General features: G+C 41.5%; 1 protein-coding gene across 1 annotated transcript in view; it reads right to left on the bottom strand.

The window, feature by feature from the left end:
* The window catches only part of ADCK1 (aarF domain containing kinase 1), a 179,651-nt gene that overhangs the window by 33,829 nt on the left and 128,987 nt on the right, over positions 1 to 16,835 (bottom strand). Inside the window, exons 6-7 of the mRNA XM_036735669.1 lie at positions 14,587 to 14,745; positions 2,380 to 2,496 (exon numbers count right to left, since the gene is read on the bottom strand). Of these exons, the coding sequence (XP_036591564.1) occupies positions 2,380 to 2,496; positions 14,587 to 14,745 (276 nt within the window). The remainder of the gene's footprint in view (positions 1 to 2,379; positions 2,497 to 14,586; positions 14,746 to 16,835) is intronic.

The following is a 16,835-nucleotide window of genomic DNA, read 5'->3' as shown; positions in this document are numbered from 1 at the left end:
AGAGAGATTAATGTGCCTTGGTAGCAGCTTTAATGATAATCCTGCCAGAGCAGGCATTAAGTAAATGTCACCAACCTGTTTGGAAAAGGAGGGAGGGCCTGGGGATCCTTCCCATCTCTGAGACAAGAGAGGCTCAGAGCACCTTTAAGGCCGCCTGAGAAAAAGCCGAAGCTCCCTTCTCTCTGCCCACCAAAGCTAGGGATTATTTATACAGGGTGGCAAGGGAGTGAGTGGATGTGTCTAAGTGCACGTGAAACTGTTTGTGCGTATGTAAGGACGGACGGGCATCTATGTGCTCAGCCTAGCCGGGACATCCCAGCAGGCCAAAAAACTGTGGGTCAGATGCGCTCACGGAAATAAGCTAGTCAGCACACGCAGGACTTCCCCTCTCCCTCAGCAGGGTAACATCCCCCATCCCCCTGTTCCACAGGATTGGCCCGCAGTTAGGGTCTGAAATCTGAAGGATTTCTGGGCCCTGATTAATTTTAGAAAGTTTTCTCCTGATGTCATAGAAGGGATTCCTTCCCAGATTGTGTTTGGATTATATGACCTTTGAGGGTCTTTCCAACTCTAAGAGATAGTGATTCTGTGATCTTTGGCCTAAGATTTCTTCTATCATGTCCCCTCACTCTTCATTCTTCTCCCACCCTCTTCTCCCACTGAGGACAAGGTCCGGGATAACTTCCCACTCATACTGGGGGAAGGGCGCACTAGTGAGGGGGGAGAGGTCACAGTGGGCATCAGTTATTCCTAGCACTTATCCCATTCCTCTGTTGTTCTAGACAGTCAGTCAGCCACAAACATTTAATAAGTGCTTACTTTGTGCTAGGCACTGTGCTAAAGGCTGGGGATCAAGAGAAAGTCAAAAACATGAGACAGTGTAGGATATATAGACTATAAATGGAAGATAATCTTTAGAGAAAGCAACGACAAGAGGAAGAGAAGGAGGGTAGACCTGAAAAGTATAAGGAAAGTGGATTATGAGCTGAGTCCTGAAGGAAGCTAGGGAAACTAAGAGATGGAAACGAAGAAGGAGGGCAATCTAGGCAGGGGGCACAGCCAGTGCAACGGCACAGAAGTGGGAGATGAAATATAGTGCATGAGGGACCGCAACGAGGCTAGTATCACTGATCGTAGAGTATGTGGAGGGCAGTAGAATGCACGAAGGGGCCGGGCTGTGAAGGGCTCTTGTGGGGATGATGCTCCAACCCCTCAGGGTCAATCAGAAAGGCTGCCTAATGAATCCCATTCAACAGTCATGGAAATGCATCTCACTAGGCTGTAGTAGCTTGGGCTGCTCCATGTACAAAACTTGCTGTCATTCAGTTGTCTCAGTGGTGTCTGACTCTTCATGGCCCCATCTGGGCTTCTTGGCAAAGATACTGGAGGGGTTTGCCACCAGATAAGGAAACTGAGGCAAACATGATTCAGTGACTTGCCCAGGGTCACAAAGCTAGTAAGTGTCTGATGCCAGATTTGAACTCAGGTCTTCCTGACTCCAGGCCCAGTGTTCTAACCACTGTGCCACATAGCTGCCCCAAGTACACAAAACTACAAGGACATAAAAACTAGATCTTATGCAACAGTCTCTGGTAATAAAGTGGCTAGCCCAGCTGGGTAAACAACCATAGACAAAGAAGGAAAGACTGTGGGTTAGATGGACCTACTGACCTCAAACTCTCTACCCACACTCCCAAGAGCCAGGCTTTAGAGGCCCAAAGCTGACAATGACAAGGATGCCGTAGGAGACACTCAGCCCTGCTTTGTGTGACTAATGTCCCAGATCCATCCACAGAAGCTTTGTTAGCCTAACTTCCTCAATCCCAGTAGAAACCTCTCAAACCTGTGGTTCCTTTTCTCACCTGGTACCTCAAAAGCCCTGCTGTGGAGGCAAGGAAAGAAGAGAGGCTGTTTCTGGACTCCAGAAAAGAACAAATGGGCAGAGTCCAATTGATTTCATGCCATTGTTCTTCGGGAGCTAGTCGGCTCTGTGGCTCATTGATAGCAAATGAAGAGAGATCAATGCTCACCTTTCAGAACAAAAAATAGCAGGGGCAGGACACTGGGCAAGAAAGGCCTTAGTGATTGCACGTCGCTTCTTATTTTTGAAGAGAGAGAGAGAGAGAGAGTGCGAGCCTCTGCGTAGGGCCCCTCTGCCCTATGTGAAATGTGGAATAAATCACATTTTCCAATATGACCTCAGAATCCCAACGTGGGTCCTGTAGCTTGACACAACCATCACATTCATTCTTTGGGCAACAGTTTGGTAAAGTAAGGCAGAAGGGTCTCCAGCTGTGACTCTGTGGTATGGCTCTAAATTGGTCACCCCTAGGCCAAAACCAAAGCCTCACCTTCTCCCATCCAACATGCTCTTCTTACCTCGTTGACATCAATCTGGTTCTTCTCCATGTAAGCCTTATCATTGACCTGTCCACCTTCTACAAACTCCATCAGGAGGACCCGTCGAGTTGACAGCTCCCAGTAAATGCGAGGGACCTAAAACAGGACAGAGAATGGTCACAGAAGTCTTTGGGGAGCAAAGGAAGGGAGTCCTAAGAGGAGACTCCAACAGGAGCAGAAAAATGGAAGGCCTCTCTCACAAACAAAGGAGACATATTGAGCCAGCAAGGAAGGAAAATACAACATCACTGAAGGCGACTAAGACACGAAGAAACGAGATCATGGTGAATCTCCTTAAGATGCCCCCTTTTCAGTACTAGAAAAGGAATCGACCATTACCCACTGGTCACTTTCAGACGTTACTGTGGAACATAATGGAGGATTAGAACTTGAAATACGCAACTTTTAGATTTATCTCACTGAGGGAGTAGGACAGCTAGGTAGTGCAGGGGATAGATCACCGGGCCTGGAGTCAGGATGACCCAAGTTCAAATCCCACCTCAGATATTTACTAGCTGTATAGACCTGGGCAAGTCACTTAACCCTGTTTGCCTCAGTTTCCTCATCTGTAAAATGAGCTGGAGAAGGAAATATGGAACCCCTCCAGTGTCTTTGCCAAGAAAAGCCCAAATGGGGTCACAAAGAGTCGAACATGACTGAACAACAAGAACGACACTGAGTGACCTCAATCACATTGCCTAATATGTCTGCCTCAGTTTCTCCATCTATACAATGAGACAATTAAAAAAAAAAGACTTTCCCATGGGGTCTGAATAGAAATGTTGTTTAAGGGATGAAAGACTCTGCAAGGGAGCCAGATACTGATACTTAGACTCTACCGAGGGTTTCCAGGTTCCTAGTCTTCCACTTTCCGCCCAAAGACTCAGAGGACAGTAAAGCACCAAGAATGGAACTGATGTTTCACGGCTAGTCCAACTACAGATTTCCCTTGAACTTGGCAAGAAGTTGAATTTCATCAAGGTCCATGGTTATCACTGCAAATCCTTATGTAAATACATCAAAAAGTAAATATACCCATGTAAACATCGGATTATAGCTTTTGAGCTAGAAGGGAACTAAGAGACCATCTATATTCTAAATTTTGCCGATGAGGAACCTGAGATTCAGAGAGGTTAAAGGTCTTGCCTGTGGTCAACCAGCCAGAAACTGTCAGAAACAGGCTTTGAACTTGGACTTCAAGTCTCGTATTCTATCCACTAAGCCACACTGCAGGCTTCAAAGCTTCATCAGATCTGTGATCTCAAGGATGTGGCTATTCTCTCCAAGGGTACAGATTGCAACATATCCATTCCTTCCTGTCTCGTAGGATTCTTATCCATGTTCTTCCAAAGATACCCCACAGAGGATCTACCCAATATGCTAAAGGCCTTCTTTTAGGCCTCTTTACATTTCAAGAGGAACAGCAGAATACTCAAGCTATCTATGTGTAATATTTCGTTTGAGCCAATCACTAGTTCACTTTCCCTTCAGATTGTACCTTTCTTCAATGATATCCCTTATACCACTTCCTGAGCACAGGTTAATTAATTATTGGAAATATGCCATAGTTTACTTGAGTATAACATGTGTCTCTCATTGCGTTCTGGGTCACCCACAAATTTAATTCCTCATAAGCGATGGTCTAGGATTTGCAACCAAAGCATATCACTGGGAGAATATTTGTATTGCTAAGAGGAGAAGAAGAGGTCTTTGCACCTGGAAGCAGTTTAGAATTGTTAAAAGCGCTGCACAATTTCCCAAATGCAATGCATGAAAGCCTACTTTCATCTTCCTAATTCAATTATGGGCTCAACCTATTTCCAGTGTTTGTCCAACTGATGTGTTAATGCTCTAACTCGATAGCACGGTTATTCAATTGTATGTCGCAGTCTGGACAAAAGGCATTTCTCATTCATTTAGGTTTTGTTGTTTTTTTTTTTCCTGGGAGTATTGTTTATACCAAACTCTTTTAATAAATCATGGATCTCATTGAAGAGACTTTTATTATTTGGGGCATTATAATGAAACAAGTGCATTATAAACAGGAGCATTTAGGGGATCTCAACAACTAGAAAGAATCCTTCCTTCCACTGTGACTCATTTGAAATGAACAATCAGAAGGTCACTGACCAATGTGGTTGATATGGTTGTATTTGAAACAAAATCCTACAGAACCTTGTAATAGGAGTTTGAAAACTGACCGGCATTCTGAGATTTGTAGTTCAGAGGGACATTTCTTCCTCAGAACCCTGAGTAAAAACCTGGACTACTGAGATCTTTGAGCTGGAAGAATGATTTTAGTCACAATCTTCGAGAGCAGAGTGGGCAGAAGTGGGACCGTATGAAGAGAGCAAGAGAAGAAGCAGCGGAGGAGGCGGTATCCTCAGCCCCCACTTGGGACTTAATGAAATGATCAGGAGAGACAAGTGGTAGCTGAGGGGTGATGGACAATGAGAGAGTCAGAGTGATAGTGTGACATTTCATTTTATTAGTAATGCTAGCATTTTATTAATAAAAGGAATAGTCATTAGCCTATCTCTCTCTTGGACCAAAAATCATCATGGTGGCAGTCTCACGGAAAATATGCCCTTATAAAAGTGGGTGTTCCAGAGGGTAGCAATCAACTCTGATTAGTTACTAATTAATGATAGATGGACTTTACAAAGAGAGTGGGCTCACTCACCCTGACCACGCACAGACTTAGGCAACCCAGACAGAGGATCTACCTCTGCCCAAATTAGCTAGAATGGAACACAATGGGCAGGAATTCATTTTAGTTTAGAAGTCTGATCTAGTTGGGTGAAGTAGCAATACCCAGAATGTTAATCCTATCTTTTATCAGCCCTGTCCTTTTGAGAGATTGGGCTTCAGAAAAGAAAATAAGACAGGGGGAAAAGCTTGGGTCTCCCCAATTTTAATAACTGACTATTAATGAGAGAGAAATAATCACTTTTCTCAATAGAGAGATAGAAAAAGGAGAGTTGAGATATGAGAGAGATAGAAGAGATTACAGTAGATCATTAGGTCCCTGCTGGCATCTTGGAACAAAGAACTGGGATTGAAATTACCAGTTATACTCACCTCTTTAAAGACTGAAGCACGTTCCTAAACTTCTACTATTTTCATAACTTCTTCCCACTGTATTTATATAATAACAGATGCTGTCATATATTCTTTACTTATTTCTTTTTACCTAAGATGCTAACCATATGCTGATTTTGCTCCATACAAACACCATGATTAGCCAGGAAGGTTTGTCTTCCATGTCTTTAGAGTGGGGTATGCTGATTAAAGGGCCGTGGAGGAAACCAGGGACTAGCTGGAAATATGCAAAATTTAAATTGGTACAGAAAACTAAACCTTTGTATAAATGTTAGGAACTTCTTAACTGGTGGCTCTGGGCAATTATGATTTTGTTGTTGAGTCATTTCAGTCATGTCCGACTCTCCATGACCCCGTTTGGGGTTGTCATGGCAAAGATACTAGAGTGGTTTGCCATTTCCTTCTCTGGCTCATTTTCAAGATGAGGAATTGAGGCAAACAGGGTTAAGTGATTGTCTAGAGTCACAGAGCTAGTGTCTAGGGCCAGATTTGAACTCAGGTCCTCCTGATGCCAGGGCCCAAGCTCTAACCACTGTACCACCTAGCTGTCCTTTGTCTGACAGAAATTCCACTTGGGCTTGAGGGCCATTATACTCCTCCTAGGTTAAAAGTGAGAAAATTGTTGTAACAAGGTATGGCAGATTAAATCTCCAGCCTCTGAAATGAAAAAAGAGGTGGGCAGAGAGGAGAGGGTGGTACCCAAAGAGAAAGTCATATCCTGAACTGGCCCTGGGGGGAGGATTTAGCTTCACTACTTTCCAAAACAGAAGAGGGGGTAGAAATGAGGGATACCACTGGTTCCTTCCACTGAAGCAGCTGGATGTTACAACCTTAGCACACACCTGAGATATTTCTAAGACTCTTTAAGGCTGCATTCTACTCTACTGGGTCAAATGCTTTTTTTGTCAACAAATAAGAAACACTATGGGATCTTGTAATCATCTGAATGAAGATGTGGTCTCCTAGAAAGACTCCCTTCTTTTATTTTCATCAAAGATATCCTTTACACACATGGAGATAACTGTCATAACACTTTTGTAGCAATGAGAAAGTAGGCATAGGAGACCATTAAAGGGACAATTACCAGAGACTTCATCCCACCTTCCGCTTGCTGTCTGAAGCTGAAAGGAGGCCAGCCCTAAGGATGAACTTGCAGCCATCAAAAGGAACCTAGGCCTTGCTTCCCTTTTCCTCCACTTTCTTTCCCTTCCCTCAAAAATGGCAATTACATTCCAATGAGTACCTGGGGCTCCAAGGTACCCCAGACAGCAGGTGGGTGCTATGGATTCTCTTGGGAGAAACAGCCCTTAATTAAACTCAGGCTGGGTAGGGCTGGGGGCAGGGGAGAAGGGGTAAAAGAGAAGGAAATCCAAAGGAGTTGGAGGCAAAGCAAGGGAAAAAAAATTAATAATGAAATAAAAGGTAGACGTAGGTCATTGTTACTGATATCCTCACAATCATGTTCTAAAAGTATTACTATCATCTGTAATTTTTTTTTTCTATTCTTTTGGAATAATTTCCTTCTCTTGAGATAGTTTGTACAGTGATCCCTCAAAGTTTTCAAGATTGTCTGGTGTAGGGCTGTCTTGGCTATGCCTCCTCCAGGTGTCACCAAGAAGATCAGGATCCGAGAGATGAAGGCTTTTGTTTTAGGCATAAATCCCTAAGCTTCTTCTTTTCAGAGACTGGAGAGTTTTGCCCTGGCCTTAGGACTGGCAGAAAGGTTGATTCCAACTCATAAACTAGCCCCTCCCATCCTTTGGCTTTGTGGGAAGAAAGGTAGAAGCCAGGAAAGAGCTCAAGAAAGGAAAAAGAGCTCAAGGAAGTAACCAGTGCAATAGGTACAAAGTATACTTCCCACTGTAACAGGGCAAGTCACTTAATATATCCAAATCTTGGTATAACCAATGGGAAAAATAACTCCTGTCCTAAGATCCCATCAAATACTATCAGTACAAATGAGATAACACACACGAGGTACTCCTTCCTACCTGAAGGCTTCTAACTCGAGCCAGGCTGGTGACACAGGAAATCATTCCCTTACTTTTATTATTTTGCAAATTGGAACCCTAGCCCTTTGTCCAAAGAAGTGGATCTCCGTGGCCCCTGAAGCTTAAAATTTACACTTGGCATTTTTTACTGAAGAATTACAAAGTTTTCCATAGCTTCCAGATTAACAAGAAAATTTGCTTTGTTTTTAAACTTTTCCCTCTCATTCATTTGGGTGAAACCATTAAGGAGTCAGTGTGGTATAGGGGAAAGCCTGCTACCTTTGGAGTAAGACGTCCAGGGTCTGGTGTCCAAATCTTAGTTCTACTACCGTTACCCCTTTCACATCGTGACTCCCCATCATGGTTGCAATACATTGCAGTCAGCATAAGAAATTAAATCGGAATTTTTCTGCAGTTTTGTGGAAGCCATAGGTGACACATGAAGGCCAACAGATGACACAGAAAAAGTTTAGAAACTCAGAAATGCACAAAATATATGAATAGTATTATATAACATCAACCTATTTTATCTTTTAATACCACAATAATTCAGACTTCTTCTCTGGTACGAAGGGAGGCCCAAAAAATTTTACACGGATTTTCTAGTTTGCAGTGGTACCATGCTCTTAACTCTTTGGATATGGAAGAGATAACTGTACTTACTATCTCTGTTAAGTCCCTTAACCTCTCTAGGCCTCGTTCCTGTTTGTAAAATGAGGGGGCTTCTAAGGTCCCTGACAGATCTAAACCTACAGTGGAAACCTCTACCTGAAGTCCTGAGACTTTAGAAAGAGAAAATTAAAACCCTAGAACTAAACGTCATGTGGGTAGCCAGCAAACAGAAAATGTCAGATAAATAGCACTGAAAATAAAGAGAAAATGAGAGATTTGAGAGGTTCTGGGTTTTTAACCTGGCCCATCAGTTGTTCAGATATGGTGTGGCACCATACATTCTGCACTTCATCTCTATCTTTCCCCCCCAAATCCAGCTTCTTTTCAAACACAACTCCTTCCATCCTCATGAGCTGAATGTATCCCCTTACTTCAGCCTGTTAGACCTAAAAATGACAGAAATATCAAACGTGAGAAATGAGACGATTTGTCATGGAAACTCAGGGAGAACTGTAAGTGCTTCTCAGTGGCCCTGACAACTGAAGTGTCTGTAAAATGCTAAATTGCTCTCTGTTTAGTTAAGAGAAAATTGGCTTGACAGAGTTAGAGAAGGTCAAGAGCCTTGCTCCAAGATACACAGGCAGTTGGGAGGGACTGGAGTGTGGTATCGGTTGAAGCGCCCTGACCACACCCCAACATCTTTGTTAGGCTACCGTCCCTTTCTATGTTGTCTCTCAAAGTTCCTGACTAACAGGAAAGGTAATACAAGACCTTGGTTAATCACTTTTCCTCTTGGACTGTTAAGTTTTATCATCTATACAACAGGTTGGACCATGAGAAGACTGCAGATGATACCACAGCAGGATCAGATGAAGGACCAGGCAGTGTTTAATCTGATGAAGAAAAGACTTTGGGGGAAAATGATATCTGCCCTCAAATATCGGAAGAGCTATCAGTGAAATTGGGATTTGGATGAAATAGGAGAGGTGAAAGTTACACAAAGATAAGTTTTTCTCGGTATAAGGAAAAACTTCCTGATGATCCAGGATATCCAAAAGGTGTAAGAGATTTTTTTTTCGGGAAGTAGTGAATTCCTTATCAATGAAGTCTTCAAGCAGAGACTCAATGTGCACTCGTCAAAGGTGTTTCAGAGGGGATTTCTCTTCATGGACAAGTTGGATTAAACAATTCCCATATATCTTTGAAACTCTAAATAATGTCTAAGGTCCCTTCCGGTTCTACATCCTAAGATTCTATACAGTTTTAGTAAGTCATTTAACCTCTCTGTGACTTAGTTTCCTGATTTGTAAAGTGAAGCGGTCAGACAAGATGAATTCTAAGGTACCTTCAGCTCTGAAACTCAGAATAGGAAAGACGAAAACGAAATGAAAAAGAAAAAGGAAGGAACACCCTGTTTACCAATCCAGCTAGCAGCTTCTGTGGGGGTGTAAGATCCACCCACAGCCAGCACCCAGAAAGCTGCCAACAGCACAGGTTCTTTTGATCTGCCTTAATAAGGAAAGCAAGGTTAAAGGGGTTGACAAGCTTACTCTAATTCAGCACACAAATATCATTCACTTAGTTCAGGGGAAAAAGCCAGCACCCTGAACTTCAGAGCAAATTACAAACAAAGTACAAATATCAACAGACAGACCCAATACAGATTCATAGTTACCAACATCTAGGTTCAGCCCGGGAGCTCAGAACAAGGGCTGGCCCAGAGTCACTCGTGCCACCACTGCTGTAAGGAGGAGCTCCAAAGAACAGACAGCCAACCCCTGTTTTTTATATCTTTTTCAGCATCAGGGGTGAGTCACACATGAGACTTACCCACATGACCTAGAATCATCACAAAGAGGCAGACTTAAACCCACATGGTCTAAAAGCCTCTGCTGTCCCAGACACGTAAACTAGGCCCTCCCTAGAGTTAGCCCCACCTTAATTGCCACTAAGGTTTTACACCTAATAGGGGTTTGGGCCTGGGGCTTAGCACCTAGTAAGACTCAATCAAAGACACTGAATTAATCAAAGGAAACAAAGGCCAAACTCTTCAAGGACACTTGTTGAACTAAGTGCTAAGGAGCCCATTTTGATTACCAACACACACACAACCCCCCACCTCCCCCCACCCCCCACAAAAGGAATGCTTTTAGGCAGAAATGATGTAACAGTGAAAAGATCAGTGGCTGTGGAGACAGAGGACCTGAGTTCAAATTTCACCTCTGCTATTTATTATTTACGGGATATTAGGCAAGTGTCTTAATCTCTCTGGGTCTCAGTTTCCTCATCCGGAAAAGAAGAGGGTTGGGTTAGATGACTTCTAAGCCCCCTTCCATATCTAAATCTATGAACCAAAAGTTTACAACTCAAATTACTTACTAGACACTAAACCACATAACTGCAACAGAAAAAAAAAGCGTCGTATCCTTTTTTAAACTTGGGAAATTTTACAAATCCACATATTTGCAAATATCAGCCTGACTTATAAAAATCTGACACCCATCTTCATACAACACATCTTTACAACAGGCTTTTTTTTTTTCTTCCTAAATCGTTCTTTTGCCACAGGAGAAAAAAATTAAACAAACCTCCAAAAAATTACATTTTCTTAGAGTAGATAGGGGAAAAAAAAATCACAAAAAAGGGATTGTAACTGAAAATACATGCAACCTTTTTTTTTTTTGGCTAGGGGTAGGGGTGGGGTGGGAGGAAGATGACCTAAAATTCCATCAGCATAGGAAACTTCCCATGCAGAGACCCCTTCCATAGATAGAGGTGTGTAACTTACAGCCTTAGAAAGTTACCAGCAGTACTGGGAAATAAAAGGATTCCCTTTCATGCCCACAGCTAATATGTTTTTCTGAATTCTTCATTTTCACTATTTCTTATGGGCACAGTGATATTCTACATTCCTCAATTTGTTTACCTATGCTCTAATCCAAGGATTCTTAAGCTCTTACATCATGGAACCCTTTGGCAATCTGGTGAAGCCTACAGTCTCCTTCACAGAATGCTCTTAATGAATAGTATATAACACACAGGTTTACAAAGGAAACCAATTATAGGCTTTTCCATTAAAAAAAAAGGTCATTTATTAATCTTTAACATTTATCTTTTTAAAATTTGAGTTCCAAAATCTCTCCCTTCCTTCTACCCCCCACACCTATTGAGAAGGCAAAAAATGTAATATCAATTAAACATGTGAAGTCATGTAAAACATATTTAAAGGAAATCAATTATCATGAAAATAAAGATGAATTTTTTTATATCCAAATTTAGAGATCCCCTGAAATCTATTCACAGCCCCCCTGGGGTCTATGGACCCAGGTTAAGAAACTTTTCTCTAAATGTTGGGCATATAAGTTTGTTTCCAACTTTTTGCTACTACGAACCAAGTTATTATTAATGAACATTATTGTGCAGATGGATCTTGTCCATCTGTCAATAACCTCCTTGAGGTACTAAAAGGATCATCAAATAAATGAGTAGGAACAATTTTGTAGCTTTTCTTGTATAATTAGAAACAATTTCCCAAGACGGTTGGACCAATTCACAGTTCCACCAGAAGTAAATTTGTTGTTGTCCTTCGATCTTGAAAGGGAACAAAATGACATAACTATATTGGGGTCAAGGTACAGTGCATCTGACTGTGGCTGATCAGACCATACAAGCTCAGAAGGCTCCACCACGGGTCAGGCACAAACAGTCCATACGAACATTTGGAGTAGAGATGGCTCTAAATTTGCTGTGAACTAGCATGCCCTCAAAGGCTTTTTTGGAAATTCACTTCCAAGAAGTTTGGGACTCTCCACTGAAGATTCATTCTCTTAACAAAGGGAGAAACATGAAATATCTAGCGATTTCTAAAATGTCTAGTCCCATAACATAGACCAGTGATTCTCAACTTTATGAGAGCTATAATACTCATCATTTTTTCATTTACTTCCCTACAGCTGCCCTTCTTTCAAAAATGCCTTCTGGCTTCTATTGATTTTTGTTGTTAAATTAAGGTGAATGAAAATTAATTTAGAGAATTCTCTCGAGATTACTGAAATCTTTTTGAGAAGCTTACAAAAATTTGCTATAAATATTATTCTGAAAATCCAGATATTTGCCAGTAATTGCCTTTTAATTAAGGACACTTACCCCCTCCTTTTCCCTCCCCCATGGAGTATTCACCCAAGCTTCTCTCTGACGTGTCTCTTATTCTGTCCACATTCTGGAGTTAGGATAAGTCGTTTCATTTCCCAACTTATCCCCCAATTCTCTAGCCATCATCTTCTGCCAGTGCCTAATTGTAGTCACCCTCACAGACCAGATCCATATTAACTGCCCGGATTGTAACCATCCTGCTCGACTTCCCCTTCAGCTCCCTGCCTCTTGTGCCATCTCTGTATTTGGAAGGTGTGTGTAACTCTGAGATTTATTGCACTGAACTAAGGCAGTTATTAAGCCCAACATAAGCATGGGAAGACGCCTCACACACCAAGAGGTAAACTCTTTGCTGAGGCTTAATTACTCACAGATGTTTCAATGAGATGCCAGTATATAAAAACAATTTATCTCCGGCTTTAAGAGCTCAACTGGGTTCACAGCACAAAATTCACTTCCCACTTGTTATGTGCTTAGGCAAAATTAATTACTCAGGAGCTGAATTCCACTACCGTCTTTGGGTAGTGTTCATGTTTTGGAAGCCACAGTTAAGTCAGTAGATTAATTATTTATCCATTTGGCATCCTTGGGTTTTTTCCCCTTAAGCAGTACTATTATTATAATTACATCATCAGTACAGTTATGGCTTTTTGGCCCCAGCTGGCATGTGATTGGCTGTTTCCATGGGGACAGTGGAGGGTTCTACTTGTCAGTCTCCTAGTAACAGCTCTGATGGGCACCCTGCTTGCTCCAAGGTGTGTGTTTTTGTGGGAACCAGTTTTTAGCTGACCTATGGTGATTTCAGGGCTGCTCCCCCAGGGGTTCTGTCCAATTGTCTGGATTTGGACGGATAAGAAGAACTCTATATTTCTGTCTATACAAGCAGCCAAAGGAAGGCCAGCCAAACAGACTGGTGCTTACCAACCCACTGGAGAGAGGACATCTGGACATATCTAGCCCAGAGCACACACAGCAATTTGAATTCTTCCCTGGTAAAGTACTTTCCTGTTTCTTCCAAAAGGCACACACAACCCCAAGACAAAAGTAGAATTCTTCTCTTTGGTAATTAGTTTTGCTTCTCCTCCCAGACAATGACAATCACGGTAGGTCTGGCTTTTTCAGCTCTGATGGCAAATCCATAGGCTTTTCAAGCGGCAAGCACAGACACCTCTTGGACCATTCTGAATGGTCTTGGTGAGAAATAAAGACCACTTCTGGAAATGCTAGTTATCATAAAGTAGTTCGTAGATAGCTTGGTCCAAAGCAAGAAAGATCTTCATTTCCTTGGGCTGAGTTGTCCAATTAATTATCAATATTTATAATTAAAATAATTAATTAAAATTTAAATAATTTTAATTAATTAAATTAAAATTATTAAATAATTGCAATAATGGCTTCCTTTAAGACTTAGGTTAAATCCCAACTTCTGCCTGAGAACTTTTCCAATTATCCCTCTTCCTCAACACTTCATACCCCCGGGAGAAAATAAACTCTTAGTGGTAAGGGATCATTTCATTTTTGTCTTTGTGCCCCCAGGGGCTAGTACAGTGCCCTACATGTTGCTCTTGTTGCTTAGTCATTTCAGTTGTATCTGACTCTTTATGACCGCATTTTGGGGGGTTTTCTTGGCAAAGATACTGGAGTGGTTTTCTATTTCTGTCTCCAGCTCATTTTATAAATGAGGAAACTGAGTTAAGTGACTTGCCCATGGTCACACAGCTAGCAATTGTCTGAAGCTGGATTTGAACTCATGAAGCTGAGTCTGCTTGACTCTAGGCCCAGCACTCCATCCACTGTACCACCTAGCTGCCCCTTTTAACTGCAGACTTAGTAATTACTTACCATATTAATTTAGATGCCAGAACTGAATGTGCTACCTATTCTAATTTCATCAAAATAAAAAGTTAAACTGCAAAAAAAAAATTTACAATATTATGTGATAAATGCAATGGGGTCACACAAAACCAACTGCAAATATGAGGTCTGAGGGGAAAGGCTGTTGCTGACCAAGGGATGAGGGAAGAAGGTGGTATTCCAAATGAGCTTTCACATGGGTAGGAATTTGATAGGTGAAGAGGGCCAATACACACACATACACACATACACACACATATAAAAGAATGATTGACTTAGAGTCTTTTCTACAAGGACTCAAATCTGCTTCCCAAGTATCAATTTATTTATTATTTGAAGAAGGAGGCATTACGCCATCTCCATTTTACAAATGGGAAAAATGAGACCAAGATAGGGTGACTGACTCTTCCTAGGGGGACGTCAGTAGCCAGTTCACAAGGAGAAGTCATCTTGAAGCCAGCACCCTCATTCTTACCTTTAAGAACTCAAAGCGTTTAAGCATTTCGGCCACTTTCTCTGCATTCCTCCCTTCATTGAGGAAGTCTAACTCCAGAGGCAAGTTTTTCTTTGCCTCATCCACCAGCCACATGAACTCAAATTCAGGAAACAGCTGTTTCACGGCCCCAACAAGCACCTGAAATCCAAGGAGTCACTGTTAGCCAGCCCGTCCTCACCTGGCCAGGAAGGGAGATCTCTCTCTTTCGCTCCTGCCCTCTCTCTGGACTTAACTATAGAGTAACTCACTCATTACACCCAAAGGGAAAAGCACTGGGAAAATAAAGAAAAAGGTGGGGATTAAGTACCAGAGAGACTTCTTTTTATACGTTAGGCCATATCCAAAATCCTTACTTTGTACAACAAAATCTTTCTATTAAAAAAAAATCATAGAAAAATCAAAGAATCATAGAAAAAGCTGGGAAAGACTTCAGAGATCATATCGCTCAGTCCAATCATTGTACAGATGGGGAAACTGAGGCCCAAGGATGTAAAGTAGCTTGACTGGAGTTGTATGTGCCTTACAAATAATAATAACCAGTATTCACATAAGCTTTAAAATCTACCAAGTGCTTTATGTGAGTTCTTTCATTTAAGCCTTACAGTTGCCCTGTGCGGCTAGTATTGCAGGTATATAGAAGTCCCATTTTACAAGGAGGAAAGTTGAGGTTCAGGTTAATCACTTGTCCATAAGTGATTAACAGGATTTTGACCCAGATCTTGCTGACTCTAACCTAATCCATCCCCTATGCCTATTAATGACAATGGCAGAATATACCGGTAGCTGAGCCTCCTCTCTGTTTTTGTTTTTTTGGTATGCCATACTTTATTTTTTCTCTTTTACATTCATTTTAAAATTTTGAGTTTTAAAATTCTCTCCCTCCCTTCAGCCCCTACCCCAGCCATTGAGAATACAGGCAATATGATGCCCATTATACATGTGAAGTAAGGCAAAACATATTTCCACATTAGCCATGTTGCAATAAAAAAGGGAAAGAAAAATAAGACAGTGAAAAAAGTGTAAAAAATATGCTTCGATTTGCATTCAGAGTTCATCGGTTTTCTCTCTGGAGGTGGATAGCATTTTTCAACATGAGTCCTTTAGAACTGTCTGGGATCATTGCATCAGTCAGAGTAGCCAAGTCTTTCACAGTTGATCATGGTACAATATTGCTGTTGTTCTCCTGGTTCTGCTCACTTCACTTTGGATCACTTCATATAAATATTCCCAGGTTTTTCTGGAACCATTCCCCTCATCATTTCTTCAAGCACAATAGTATTCCATCACAATCATATACCACAACTTGTTCAGCCATTCCCCAAACAGATGGGCACCCCCTCAATTTCTAATTCTTTGCCACGACAAAAAGAACTGCTATAAATATTTTTGTACATGTAGGTCATTTTTTCTTTTTCTTTGATCTCTTTAGGATACAGAACTACTAGCAATATTGCTGGGTCAAAGGCTTTGCAGTTTTATTGATTGTTCTCCAGAATGGTTGGATCATTTCACAACTCCACGAACAGTGCTACTATTAGTGTGCCTACTTTCCCGCATCCCCTCCAGCATTTGTCATTCTCCTTTGCTGTCCTGTTAGCCAATATGTTGGGTGTGAGCTGGTACCTCAGAATTGTTTTAATTTGCATTTCTCTAATTATCATTTAGAGCATTTTTTCAGGACTACTGATAGCTTTGATTTCTTCTTCTGAAAACTGTTCATATCCTTTGATCATTTATCAAGTGGGGAATGAGATCCTATTCTCTGCTGAAATGCATTTCCTCCTACTTATGAGTTATCCTTGCTCAAAAATTATGTCCTTCTGAAGTAAGAGAAATCTGAGAAACTACAAATATCCATGGCATATGGAAAGGAAGAAATCAATGCACTGGTCTGTGAGAATCATTGTTGTTATGTTTGAAGAGGACCATGACATCAGGAAAGTGATGACATGATTTGCAGTTGACTTTGATTTGAGTGAGGGAAGGCTGTGCAAAGTCACCAGCTCACTTTCTCCTCCAGAGCCATCTGGGTCCAGTGGCCAGATATTCATCAAGAGGACTAGAGATGGCCCATAATGCATTGGGAGACCCCTAGCCCTTTTAGGCTAAGGCCTTTTCAGGTTTTCACTTTGAGTGAGGTAACGCCCATTCAGTGAGTAGGCTTCTTTAAGAAGTGAGTCAAGGGATGGCCCCTTTAATTAGAAAAAAGAAAGAAAAAAAATCAAACT

Source organism: Trichosurus vulpecula, chromosome 8 (assembly GCF_011100635.1).
Source record: "Trichosurus vulpecula isolate mTriVul1 chromosome 8, mTriVul1.pri, whole genome shotgun sequence".
NCBI lineage: Eukaryota > Metazoa > Chordata > Mammalia > Diprotodontia > Phalangeridae > Trichosurus > Trichosurus vulpecula.
The sequence above is the reverse complement of the archived record's forward strand: the minus strand, read 5'-3'. Positions and strand labels throughout refer to the sequence as shown.